This window comes from Geotrypetes seraphini, chromosome 10, assembly GCF_902459505.1.
Source record: "Geotrypetes seraphini chromosome 10, aGeoSer1.1, whole genome shotgun sequence".
Classification (NCBI taxonomy): Eukaryota; Metazoa; Chordata; class Amphibia; order Gymnophiona; family Dermophiidae; genus Geotrypetes; species Geotrypetes seraphini.
The window spans coordinates 97,349,690-97,361,979 of record NC_047093.1 but is presented as its reverse complement, the minus strand read 5'-3'; the positions used below and the strand labels follow the sequence as shown (position 1 = coordinate 97,361,979).

Genomic DNA, 12,290 nt, shown 5'->3' with positions numbered 1-12,290 from the left:
GGCAGCGGCCTGTATTTTCCAAAGTTGAAAGATGCAGCGGCGGCTCCTCTCAAGATCCCCGACTGCATCGGACTTTGTGAGAGGAGCCGCTGCCACGTCTTCAGTGGCTACCAATGGGGGGGGGGGGGGGGCGGTCCGCTCCGGCTGTGCACATCCCCTAAGGCTGCAGTCGGAGAGGAAGTTCGGGCCAGCCAATCGCTGCCTTGCTGGGCGGAACTTCTTCTCCGACGGCAGAATTGACGTCGGAGGAAGCAGAGAGAGCTTGGGGCAGCCGCGGGGGTGGCTTTGGGCCTGTTTCCCCGATGGTTGCGGCGGTGGTTTTGGGGCCTGTTTTCCCCGATGGTTGCAGCGGTGGCTTTGGGGCCTATTTCCCCCGATGGTTGCGGTGGTGGCTTTGGGGCCTGCTTCCCCCGATGGTGGCAGCAGTGGCTTTGTGGAGGGTAGGGAGCAAGAAAGGGGGCAAGCAGGGAGACAGAAGGGAAACAGAAAAAAAGAAAGGGGGCATCAAGAGGAAAGAAAACAAAGAAAGGGCAAGGAGAGAGGAAGAAAAAGTTGGGGGAGGGAATGAAGTCTGGAGGAGAGGAAGCATACAGGCTGAAAGAAGGGAAGAAAGATTGGATGCAGTCAGAAGATGAAAGTGCAACCAGAGACTCATGAAATCACCAGACAAGGTAGGAAAAATGATTTTATTTTAAATTTAGTGATCAAAATGTGGCTGAATTTATATATGCTGTCTATATTTTGCACTATGGCCCCCTTTTACTAAACCGCAATAGTGTTTTTTAGCGCAGGGAGCCTATGAGCGTCGAGAGCAGCGCTGGGCATTTAGCGCAGTTCCCTGCGCTAAAAACTGCTATTATGGTTTAATAAAAAGGAAGGGGGTATATTTGCCTATTTTTGTATGGTTGTTACTAAGATGACAATGCATAGAGTCATCTGCTTTGACCTCTTTGAAAAAACCCCAGATAATTAACATTTTCTCAGCGTATAGTGTGCTTTGTGTATTTTAATTTTATTGTTGGTAGATCATTTTGACTTGGTCATTTTAAAGTAGCTCGCAAGCCCAAAAAGTTTTGGCACCCCTGAGCTAGAGCGTTGAAGTTGTGTATTTCTATTTTATCCCTCCTTTTACAAAACTGTGGAGCGGTTTTTAGCGCCAACCGTGGTGGTAGCAGCTCTGATGCTCAGAATTCTATGAGCGTCAGCGCTGTTACCTCCGTAGCTAAAATTCACACTATAGTTTTGTAAAAGGGGGAGGGGTTAGTTTGTGATGACATATTCCATACTAGGCGAAGGTGTTTTCTGTGTTCTGTGTGTTCGAAAGACATGGTTTTCTGTTAGGATTGACGGTGTAGGATTGATCTGTGCTGGTCTGGCTTGTTTAGTTTTTCAATGGGTGTATTGATGTACTGCTCACTGCAATATGTAAGATGCTGCCTTTTCCTAGGTACTCATATGTGACGTGGCTTGTTACTAAAAATCATGTTTTTCGTACAGATGGGGGGGGGTGCCAAAAAATGATGGGCCCCGGGTGTTACATATGCTAGGTATAGAAACACAGATGTATTGAAAACCAATGTATGTAAAGCAACACTTTCAATTGGTGACTACTATAATTGTAGGACAATGTAGTAATAAAGTTTTGCAGAAAAACTATGTGAGACAAGTGTCGACTCTAAATTCACTCAAAAAGAAGGAAAAAGCCTCAGAAAAGGCCCTCCCACCGCCACAAAGGTGGATATCAAGGTGGTTAGACGGTAACCTCACAGGCAAAACCTTCGTTAAAGTGAGTGTTTGAGCAGAAAAACTTGTGCTTCACATATACAAATTTGTAGATAGAGGAAAAACCACTTATCTTCAACTGATCGGCACACCGACGGAGGCCAGCGTTTCACCGACAAGCTGCATCAGGGTGTGACCCGACCGATCAGTCTTGAAAGAGCGGAAACAACCGCTTCAGAAGAGTCCAAAAACCATCAAAAACCACCATCCAGCATCTTATTGAGTCACTCTCACAGCATTTGGATGCCATCCTTGCTGCCAGAGATGGTTATCCTGGATATTAGCAGGTGGTCATAATAATGTGACTTGACCATGTATATTTTGGGGTCTCTGAAGGGCAATTTTCAAATACATTTACCTGATTAATTAAATCATTAGATGATTAGATACATCATGATGAATATTTTCCCTCCACAGATAAATTGTAGCTGCTCAAAATGTGGGTCATTCTAGAAGACAGAGTTGGATTAGCAGAGGAATTTAGCTAACCAACCCCAAAATATCAGCTAAGTTATGCAGCTGGCCTTTTGCATAGATAGTGGGGATAAACCCTATAATAATAAAAAAAAAATACAGTAGCTGCTATGATTTAGCCAGATAGCTTGGTACCAAGCAGCTCTTTGAAAATAGCCCCATGATGTTCATGAAAAAAGGCTGGTCCTCAGGGGGTGGGGTGGGGATAGATGTTCTAATTAGAGAGTGACATGGTAATGGTTACCGTGATAATTCTGCAGTTACTGCAGTAATGGGAAAGAGTTGCTGATTTTGCCAAGTATTACTGTGAAGTCTTCCAAAGCTTCCCATTAGTCTCAGCAACCATTCCAAAAATCTTTAGACTGGCAAAAAGCAATCATTCAGTGGGGCTCAGCATGCGGCAGGAGCACAGAAAGCTCACTCCTGCTCAGTACACCACCAGGGATTCAAAAAGGTACACGGGGGAGGCAGGAGAAAGGTATAAAAATTGTAAGAGTCAGCTAGGACAAGAGAAGAGATGGGTCCCTCCTATCCCGGCCCACCAAGTCATACGGCAGACTGGTAGAGGCCTGCAACAAGTCCGGGGAGGGGGGGGGGGGTGCTGACCCGAATATTAGACTATATAATGTGACAGGGACCCCGCTACTCAAGACTTGGATCCTCTGGAGGAAAAAGCCAGCCCAACCAGAGACACAATATTTAAAACTGCACAATGCCCAAAGAGAAGCACAGTAAGGAAACTTTACCAGGATACTGTGTCTTTAAAAGGCACCTAAATTCAGCCTTACTATAGTAGTGCTGGTCCCTTTAAGGAGAGTTCTGTCCCTGATAGGGGTTCATGGTCAAATGTGCGCAAGACAAAAGCGCGCAGACAAACGGGCGCAGACAAGTGAGCGCAAGATAAGATTGGCTCTCTCTCCTGCCACGATAGTGATCGGAAGTGCTGCACTTCCCAGGATTGTTATCGCGGCAGGGAGATGAGCCATCTCTCGTGCCGCGATTGTTGCTGGGGGGAGGGGGGTTGGATTCTGTAACCAGTGTTCTTTTTGACAGACACCGGTTACAGAATCCAGCTTTTAGGGAAAGGACTGGCCTCTCCTTTACCTAAAAGGTCTGGTTCTGGGCGTTTGGGACTTAAGCTTTTTTTTTTTTTTTTTATAATGTGTTGCAAGGATAGATGTAGTGGTGGTATGGCCGTTTAAACTGCTGACCATAGAGGCAGGCCATTCTCAAAAAATAAAAAATAAAAAATAAAAAAAACCCTCATTTTGGACGGTTTTTTTTTTTGAGAATGAACATTTTTCATGCTACTACTTTCAACGTTTAGAGCCTTAGGCCAAAAGGGGACTTAGACGTTTTTTTGATTATGCCCATCCACATGTAAGTGTGTGTGTGTGTGTATGTGTATATATATATATATATATATATATATTGTGACAGGGAAGCGCCTGTCAGCAGTTTAAACCCGGCTTTAAACCCTGCCTTGCAAAGGGCTGCCCCTATTCCTAAGCCCAGGAAGCTGCCCAGTAACCCTGTTCCTATCACCAAGAGCCAACAGGCAGGGCAAGGCAGAGAGAGAAGGGCAGAAAACACAACATCTGGTTTAGGGCACTATAATCCCTTTTATAACACCTTGGGCAGTTCTGCAACAAAACCTCTAGTAAAGAAAACCAGCACAGGCATGGTTAATGAGAGGGGTGGGGCTGACAGGCAGGACGAACCCAGAGGGAGAGTGGGAACAAGCCTGCAGCATAAAATCAGCACAGCTGGGAACACGGGGAAGGCAGGAGAGAATACAGAGAATGCAGGGAGGAATGCAGGAGAGAATTCAGGAGGGAATTCAGGAACTGCTAGAACAAGAAGTGCCGTGCTGAGCAGGAAGGAGCCTACTAGGAGTTCTCTGTCTCAGACCAGAGCTAAAGCACAGGCTGTCTTACAACCCTCCCGAGCTAACAGACTTCTGGCTCCTAAGCAGAAGTTCAAAGGAGGAGAAAGACTTCCAGGGCAGAGCTGGCCGTTAGCTGCCCCTGAAGGGAGTTCTTACCCGGTCTCAGAAAGCGAGGAGTCCCTAATGGAATTAGAGGGAGAGCTATCTGGAAGCAGTGAAATGGAGTGCAATCTAGCAGCCTGGGATCTCCCGTAGAATCACAGTCAATAAGGTATGAATGGGGGAAGGGAATGAAAGTGAATGTATTTTGTGTAGCGTTCTTTCTCCCTTAGGCAGAACTGTAAGCATGTGTGGATGAATCAATTAGAGCCTGAGAGAGAGGCCTTGTAGATAAAGGGAAGGAGGTGAGAACCATAATTAACTTTCCCGAGAAGCTTGAATGGAACTCAGAGACCTGACATCACGTAACCCTGAAGCAGGGAACTTTTGGGAGGGGACTTACACCAGTCTTAAAAGGTTGGGTTATATAAAGTTCCCTAGCCCCTACCCAGGAGCATAAGGGGTAGTGGGGGCATTGGACTTCAGTTGGGTCAGGTAGAAAAGCTTCCTGAAGTGTTTTCAGACAAAAGCAGTAAAACTAAAGAGAAAACATTTTGGTTTATTTTTGTGAATGTATGATTTGTTTAAGTCCACTCAGCCAGAGGGACTACTGGAACCCCAGTGCTTTGAACTGGGGGTAATAAAGATAAAAGCTGAACTTTACCCAAAAAGCAGTCTACTAATTATTCTACTGATTATCCAGTGGGAGTCCTCCTGGGAGCGCTCCGTCCTACACCTGGGGCGGGAGCCGGGTTGCCAGCGCTAGGCTTACTCCTGGCCCCGCCACAATATATATATATATATATATATATATATACACACACACATACACACACACACATATAGTATATGTGTTTGTATACACACACACACTTAAAATGTTTATTTGTAATGCCCTAGGCTCATAAAATCATGTTTCTGCTTTGAGCAGAAAGACATGGTAAAGAAAATTAAGACTGCAGGGATGGGGAAGGGACGGGGATAAAAACTATGGGAATGAAAAATGCAGGAACGGTGATGGGATAGAGATGAATTTTTGTCCCTGCGTCACTCTCTACTTCTGATCTTTAAGGGTATAGGGGGAGAAGTCTAAATCTCTAAGGGGCATTTATTCACTGATTTATTGGGAAGATTGAACTTAAAGTTACCACCCACATCTACAGTGATTTCTCATTCAAGTATCAACCTGCTTCAGGATCTGTGTAGATTTTATGTATTCACAGTTACAATAGAATGCATCTGACATCATTATCAGTACTAATATTGAAAGACTGGCAGCATCTGTATTTTCCCTACCGGTTGTTCCCACACAAGATGGGCTGTAGCCCTGCCCAGAGCTGAACAAAGGCAGAGAACTGACTCTGAGGATTTTCTCCAATCTGCTCCTCCCCGTCTCCCTCCTCTACTGTGGAATTGCTGGTGAAATTGCCACTCCAGACAGTGCTGTTCGATGTGGGTGATGGGGTTTTGCTGGCACAGGCACCCTTTGGAAGTAGTTTGGCCAGAGCTGACAAGATGTCCACATCTTTGAGGACCTTCTCCACCTCAGTGAGGTCTTCCAGGAGAGCATGAAGCCGATGTTGGGCAGCTGTGCCATTTACTTCATCCAGCCGGAGCTGCAAGGCCAGCAAAAAGCAAGCATCAACAAGTGAAAATGCTCAAATGGAAGTAGATTTACATGAAGGGTCAGTGTAGATCTTTGGAAAGTGAAATACTGTATACAAACACTTACCAATTACCAGCAGAAGCTTTGAACAAGATACAGCATCTAATAAAAAACCCTCTCCTTTGCCACATTTACAGTACATTTAATGTCATATTTAGAAATATCTAAACTTTTTATATAAAAGTTGCACATATATTCAGAGATTTGCTAAAAAAGAGATTTACAAAAAAAAAAAAAAAAAGAGTGCCGCAATTTAAGTGCCGGGATGTGTTCAAAGTACAAATTCTGTGCAGAAATGCCATTATAGAATACTAGCCTGTCTGCAGTTTTGTGCCTAATTTTAGGTACAAGCATTTATGCCATGTAAAAGCCTGGTGTAAGTGCTTGTGCATAACTGTTGGCAGTTAGGCATATAACTTCTAATTTTCCATAACTTGCATGCTTAACTCCTAGGCATGCCCCCGATTGCCCATGTCCCTTTCACATCCATGCCCCCCTCCAAAAGAAGATGTGCTCTATAGAATTTCATGCACAACTTTTAGAATAGCGACTAAGGGCAGTTATGTGTGCAACTGATATTTGGTGCCAATTAATACAGATTAAAAAACAACTGGCTTTTAGCTCCAGTTAACAGATACATATTAAATTATGTTGTGCACAACTGAAATTATTCTATAAATTGTGAGTGCAAATTTGCACACTAAGATGCTCAAATAATCAAAACTTTAAAACATCCAAAAAACAGCCTAAGTTGGCACTTGGATGTCCTAATAGCAGGGATGGCTAAGTGCCAATAATCAAAACCAACTTTCTGGCCTTGCAGCAGCACTTCTAAGCTGTTGTGGGTCCAGAGAGCAAAGGGGCATGTGGGAGGTGTGTTATGGGCGGGAATTGTGCGGGTTTCAACCTGGATGTACCCCAGCCATAACCAAAGCTTTCCTAGATAGAACTTAGACGCCGGCAGTTAGACCTGTTTGAGTTGCTTCTAAGTTCCACAAAGGTGCCCAAACTGACAAGAAGACCACTGGAGGATTTAAAGCATGACCCCCACCCCCTTTACTCCCTCAGTGGTCATGACCCCCTTCCACCACCCAAAGAACAAAAAAACTAACCATAAACCCTTAGGTTTCCCATCAGCTGATCGCGGCAGAAGGAATCCCCATTTGTTAAGCTGGTTTCGGGGATTCCTGGCGGCTCAGCTTATGGGGATTCTCCCTGCCAGGATCAGCTGAGCCACGGAGCCCTACTCCCCTCCCCCCAACAACCCTTGACATCCCCCACATTCTCCCAACATCCCCTATTTTGAGCCTATCAGGGTCTTCAGCTCCTCCCACTGCATCCCAAGATGCATTGGGAGGGGGAAGTCCTGTCATTTGCAGCATGAAGCCCAGTAGGCAGAAGGGATTGAGCTTCCCTCCTGCCATTTGCACTTCTGAAGGTACCGGGGGGGAGGGGGAATGTTGGGGGAATGTGGAGGGGTGGAGATCAGGGCATGTTGGGGGAGATCCGGGATGTCAGAAGGATGTGGGGGATTTTCGGGAGGAATGAGGGATGTCAGCGAGAGGTCTGGGAAGTCAGGAGAATGTGGGGGATGTCGGGAATGCTAGGGAGGGGTGTAGGGCTCCGCAGCTCAGCTGCTCCTAGCAGAAGGAATCCCCATCATCTAAGCTTTTGTGCGTTTTTCGCGTGGATGTTTTTATTCTTGAAAATGGGCAAAAAAGGTAGACATCCTAAGGACCAAAACTTATATCTAGCTCATTTTCAAAAATAAAAGATAGACCTTTGGCAGCTTTGAAAATGGACATTTTCCTGCTGGGTTTGTAGACATCTTGCACAAAACATCCAACCTCAGACTTGGGCACATTTTTTATTATGCCCCTCCATGCCTAAATTTATAGAATTAAGGAGAACTGGTTTTTTATCCTTTTAAATCACTTCTGAAATACCATAAATCAGTGAATGAGCCCTAGTTCTTGACTAGTTTGCATATTTATTGCATATTCATAAGAACTGCAAAATCTGCATCACATTTTATTGAAGGTACTGGGAAGTTCCCCAGATTTGCTAGGAAATATTTGCCAACATTTACCTGGTAAATCTAGGAAAATTTTAAGTATCCTATCTGCCTTGAAACTGGGCCACAGTTCTAGAGGGAGATGCACAGAACTTCAGTGATGTTCTCCATAGCACCAGAAAACACTGGGTAAAGCACCATTTTTTTTTTAGCAAACAATGCACAACAATAACATGCAAATTATATGCATGTTATTAGTGTTGACCATTGGTCAGTTAAGGAGTTGGAACATTCTTGATGAATGCCCACAAGAGCTGTGCGGTAGGCACAGCTCTTGTGCATATGTCTAGTGAAGTGGGGGGGGGGGGGAGGGTGGAAGAGAAGGAACAATCCATGCCTGATCATATCTTGATCTGAGGAAATGGCACAGCAGCTGATGTGCCCCGGGGACAAGAGGAAGGGAAAGGCAGCAAGCGAAACAATAAGGACCAAAATTAAGGTAGATTCCATGACTGTGACAACTCCAAACAACCTTTACCTTCCCAATCCCCTTATATCCTGGGACAAGGAAACAGGACAGCAGCAGTGCTGTACACAGCATGCATAAAAATAGCATTAGTTTTACACAGTGCTTCCCAAGCTCTGCCTTCTGGGAAGCATGCATTGCAAGTAACCTCTGTTCCTCTGATCTTGTAGAGCTGGAGGAGCCCAGGATGAACAAGGGCACAGCGGTTTCAGCTGCTTGGCCAGTTAAAAACGGCAAAAAATGGCACTATTAAAGCACCTATTGGAGCCTAAATAGTATGTGTCAGAATTGCACCTACATAAGTGCTTTAGGCTGCTGAACAAAACTATGGAAGTGGCTAATGCCGGAAGCGGTGTTAGGTGGCCTAAGGTGCCTATATAGGCACAATTCACAATAAAGATAGACGAAAATTCTGCCCTACATTTCTGGTGCCTATCTTTTGCAGAGGCGTTATTCTCTACAGGATGCCGTCACATGATTGATATGTGATCAGTGGCCACTTTTTAGGCGACTGCCAATATTGGCACCCTATAGAAAGTCCAGGTCTTTGTATTTTAATTGAACTTTGGGACTGAGAAACACTCTCTGGTTTTAAAAGAATCACCTAGTTAAATATCTACCTGTGGTTTTGGATATTTTGGAACAAAGCTGGCATTAAGCTGAAAGGCATTACATGTTTTTTGAGGTTTTATTACCACTAACTAAATAGGTGTAATCAATGTAAATTTGATCATACAAAATGGTAAATTAGCTTTGCTATTCATTTATATTTAAATTTTATTTACCTTGTTTAAACAATATCTGATAACAACAATTGTTGGACATACATAAGAATAGCCTTACTGGGTTCTTTTAAAGGGCTGTTTGAAGAGGCCTGGGAGTAGGTGGGCGTGTGTTGTATTGCCGAAGAAGAGAGGATGGATGATCCACTGGCTCCCTTTCTCCTCTCTCTCCTGGAGGCTCGAGGTCAGTAGCGGCCTGAATTTTTTTAAAGGGCCGTTTGAACAAATTCTAAAACTAGCATCTTTTTTGCTATCTGATTTCAATAAAAAATACCTTGAAGATCAGGTACAGGTCTGGAATGACAACTTCAACAACATTGAATACCATTACAATTCCTTCTTACAAGCCTGACCTGAAATCCTCCAGCCAAACAGGTAGGTAGGGCGGGCCTGGAGAAAGCACTGTTCTTTATCTGCTCAGCAATTTTGTAGGACTCACCAACACCAGTATAAGAGCCTTCTGAAGCAGGCCAAAAGGTGTTACTTCAGTATTCATGTAGGTAACTCTTTAAAACCTTCTAGGGACCTTTTCACTTTATATCAGTCCCTCATCTGTCGTTCAATATCAACTACCAACTCTAATGCCTTTGGCTCTAAGATAAAACAACTACAGCTCTCTTTTACTTCTACTCAGACAGCTTGTCTCTTAGGACCACCTGTGTGTCCCCAAATTCTTACTGTTAGTCCTTCTGATGGTCTGCGGAGTCCATCCGCTCTAGAAAATCAGGTTTCTACTGCTACACCCAGTTGGAGTGATTTTGATATCCAAACCCAATGTTCCATTAACAAGAAAGGAAATAAAGACCATACTCTTCAAGAAAACCCTGAAAAAAGAAATAATACCGCAAGTTTCAAACTCCACCTCTCACTAAAGCCAACTACCCCAAACAAATAACTTTACCCATTTCTTACTCTCTTTGAAAATGACCAATTTTTTTTTTTTTTTTTTTTGTAAGCTCTTGTTGTAATACATCCCGGATAATTCTTTTGTAATCCGCCTTGAACTGCAAGGTAATGGCGGAATAGAAATCCCTAATGTAATGTAAGATCCTTTCTTCTATGAGACTTACTACCTGTTATCACGACCCATTACCCTCATTTTTACTAAAAAGCCTACATCACGGTTTACTACTATTTATCTTACTCATGGTCAAGCTTAGTTTAAAAACAGGTGTTTTTCCTCCACAATGGAAATAGGCTATTCTGTGTTCAGTTTTAAAAACTCCATCAAATCCATACCTGCCCAACCATTACAGACCTGTTTCAAATATATGCTATGATTCAAAAGTCCTAGAAAAAAACAATTTACTTGCAGCTTAGACAATATGTTGAAAGAACTCTGGCGCTGTACCCTCAACGTGCTGAGTGAAGTCCACCTCCATCTGGAACATAGCAATATTGTTGTTGCCATTTCATTGGATTTATCCACAGCATTCAATTTGGTCAATCATACCCTGCTTCTAACTCGTTTATCTGATCTGAGGATTACTGGTACTGTGTGGAAGATCCTTACTTCAAGATAGATCATTTAAACGAAAACAGAAGTGCTATTTATTGGTCGTGGTAAGAAAGTAGTGTCTTGTCCATCAGAAATTGTTCTTGCAGTCGCGTTTGGTACGAAACTTATGTGACTATCTCTCTGGGGATAATTTTTGTTCTGTTATCATGTTGTTGATTTCCCTCTGATGGATTATTGTAATTCCATTTATTTGGGTTTGCCCAAATATGTTTTGCGAGCATTACAGCTAGCTCAAAATGCTGTAGCGCATCTTATTGTGCATGCCTCAAAGTATAACCAAATCACTCCGATTTTCTTCATGAGCTTCATTAGTTGCCAATTGATATGCGGGTGGAGTTTAAAGTTCTCTGTTTAATTTTTAAAGTGCTTCAATCTAACTGTCCATTGAGCGTTCGTGCTTTGTTGCAGTGGTATCATCTGGTACGTGAGTTGCATTCCTCAGTCAAAATTTGTTTGGAAGTTCCTTCATTGGCTGTGGTGCGCCTGCTGAGTAACTAGAAGTCAATGCTTTCGGTCTAGGGTCTAATGCTTTGGAATGCTCTTCCATTATTTTTGCACCAATCTAATGTGCTTTTACATTTTAGGAAAAGGGTGAAGACTTTGCTGTATGAGTACTTTATGGGGGGTAAAGTTTGAGAATGTTTGAATTTTATTCTGCTTGTTATGCTGATTTGTGCTTGTTTTATTGATTATTGTAACCAGGGTTAAAAGTTTAAAAGTTACTTGAGTGTGAAAAACAGGGTTTAAAGAAGATTTTGAAGGGTTTTTGAAGCAGAGAGGATCTGAAATGTAAGAACTGTGTTTTTTTCCCCTATTTTGAGAAGTTTGGTTTGTGTATTTTTTTATATTGGTGCAATTTTGGTATTCTGTTCCTGATCTCCTGCACAGGTTTGCTGTCCTAGTGCAGAGATCAGCATCAGCTGCTTGACCATTCTAACGGTCAGATTTGACAGTTGGGAGGGTGACTTGGATCTGTGTGCAGGTAGTTTGGTTTCTGTGCCTTGTGAGAAGGTAATTATAACTGGTTTTATTGAATTTTGAATAGGAATTGGAGATTTTGGTTGAAGTTGAGGTCTGATATATAGATTCTGGTATTTATCCAAGGGTGAAAACATGTCTTTCTGGCTGATGTGAAGAATTGTTTTATCTGTGAAACTATTTGATGCTAGAAATAGTCTGTGAGAATTCCCTACACATAAAAGACAAAGCCTCAAATACCCAAATCTGGGGAAAAAGAAGAACTGTACAAAGGGGAAGTAACATAAGAAACGTCTCCACCGGATCAGACCGAGGTCCATCCAGTCCGGTGCTCCGCACACGCGGCGGCCCATTTAGGTACTCTTTTTTGGAGACCTGACTTTACCGTATCCCTCAATATGATATGCAAGAAGGTGTGCATCCAACTTGCGCTTGAATCCCAGTACAGTAGTTTCTGCCACAACCTCCTCCGGGAGTGCATTCCAAGCACCCACCACTCACTGTGTGAAGCAGAACTTCCTGACATTTGTCCTGAACCTGCTGCCACACAGTTTCAGGCTAT

General features: G+C 43.3%; 1 protein-coding gene across 6 annotated transcripts in view; it reads right to left on the bottom strand.

The window, feature by feature from the left end:
* ABCA2 (ATP binding cassette subfamily A member 2) overlaps positions 1 to 12,290 on the bottom strand; it is a 602,913-nt gene that overhangs the window by 286,209 nt on the left and 304,414 nt on the right. For all 6 annotated transcript variants that reach the window (XM_033959797.1, XM_033959792.1, XM_033959793.1 and 3 more), the window contains one exon: positions 5,540 to 5,859. In XM_033959797.1, coding sequence (XP_033815688.1) covers positions 5,540 to 5,859 — 320 coding nt within the window. The remainder of the gene's footprint in view (positions 1 to 5,539; positions 5,860 to 12,290) is intronic.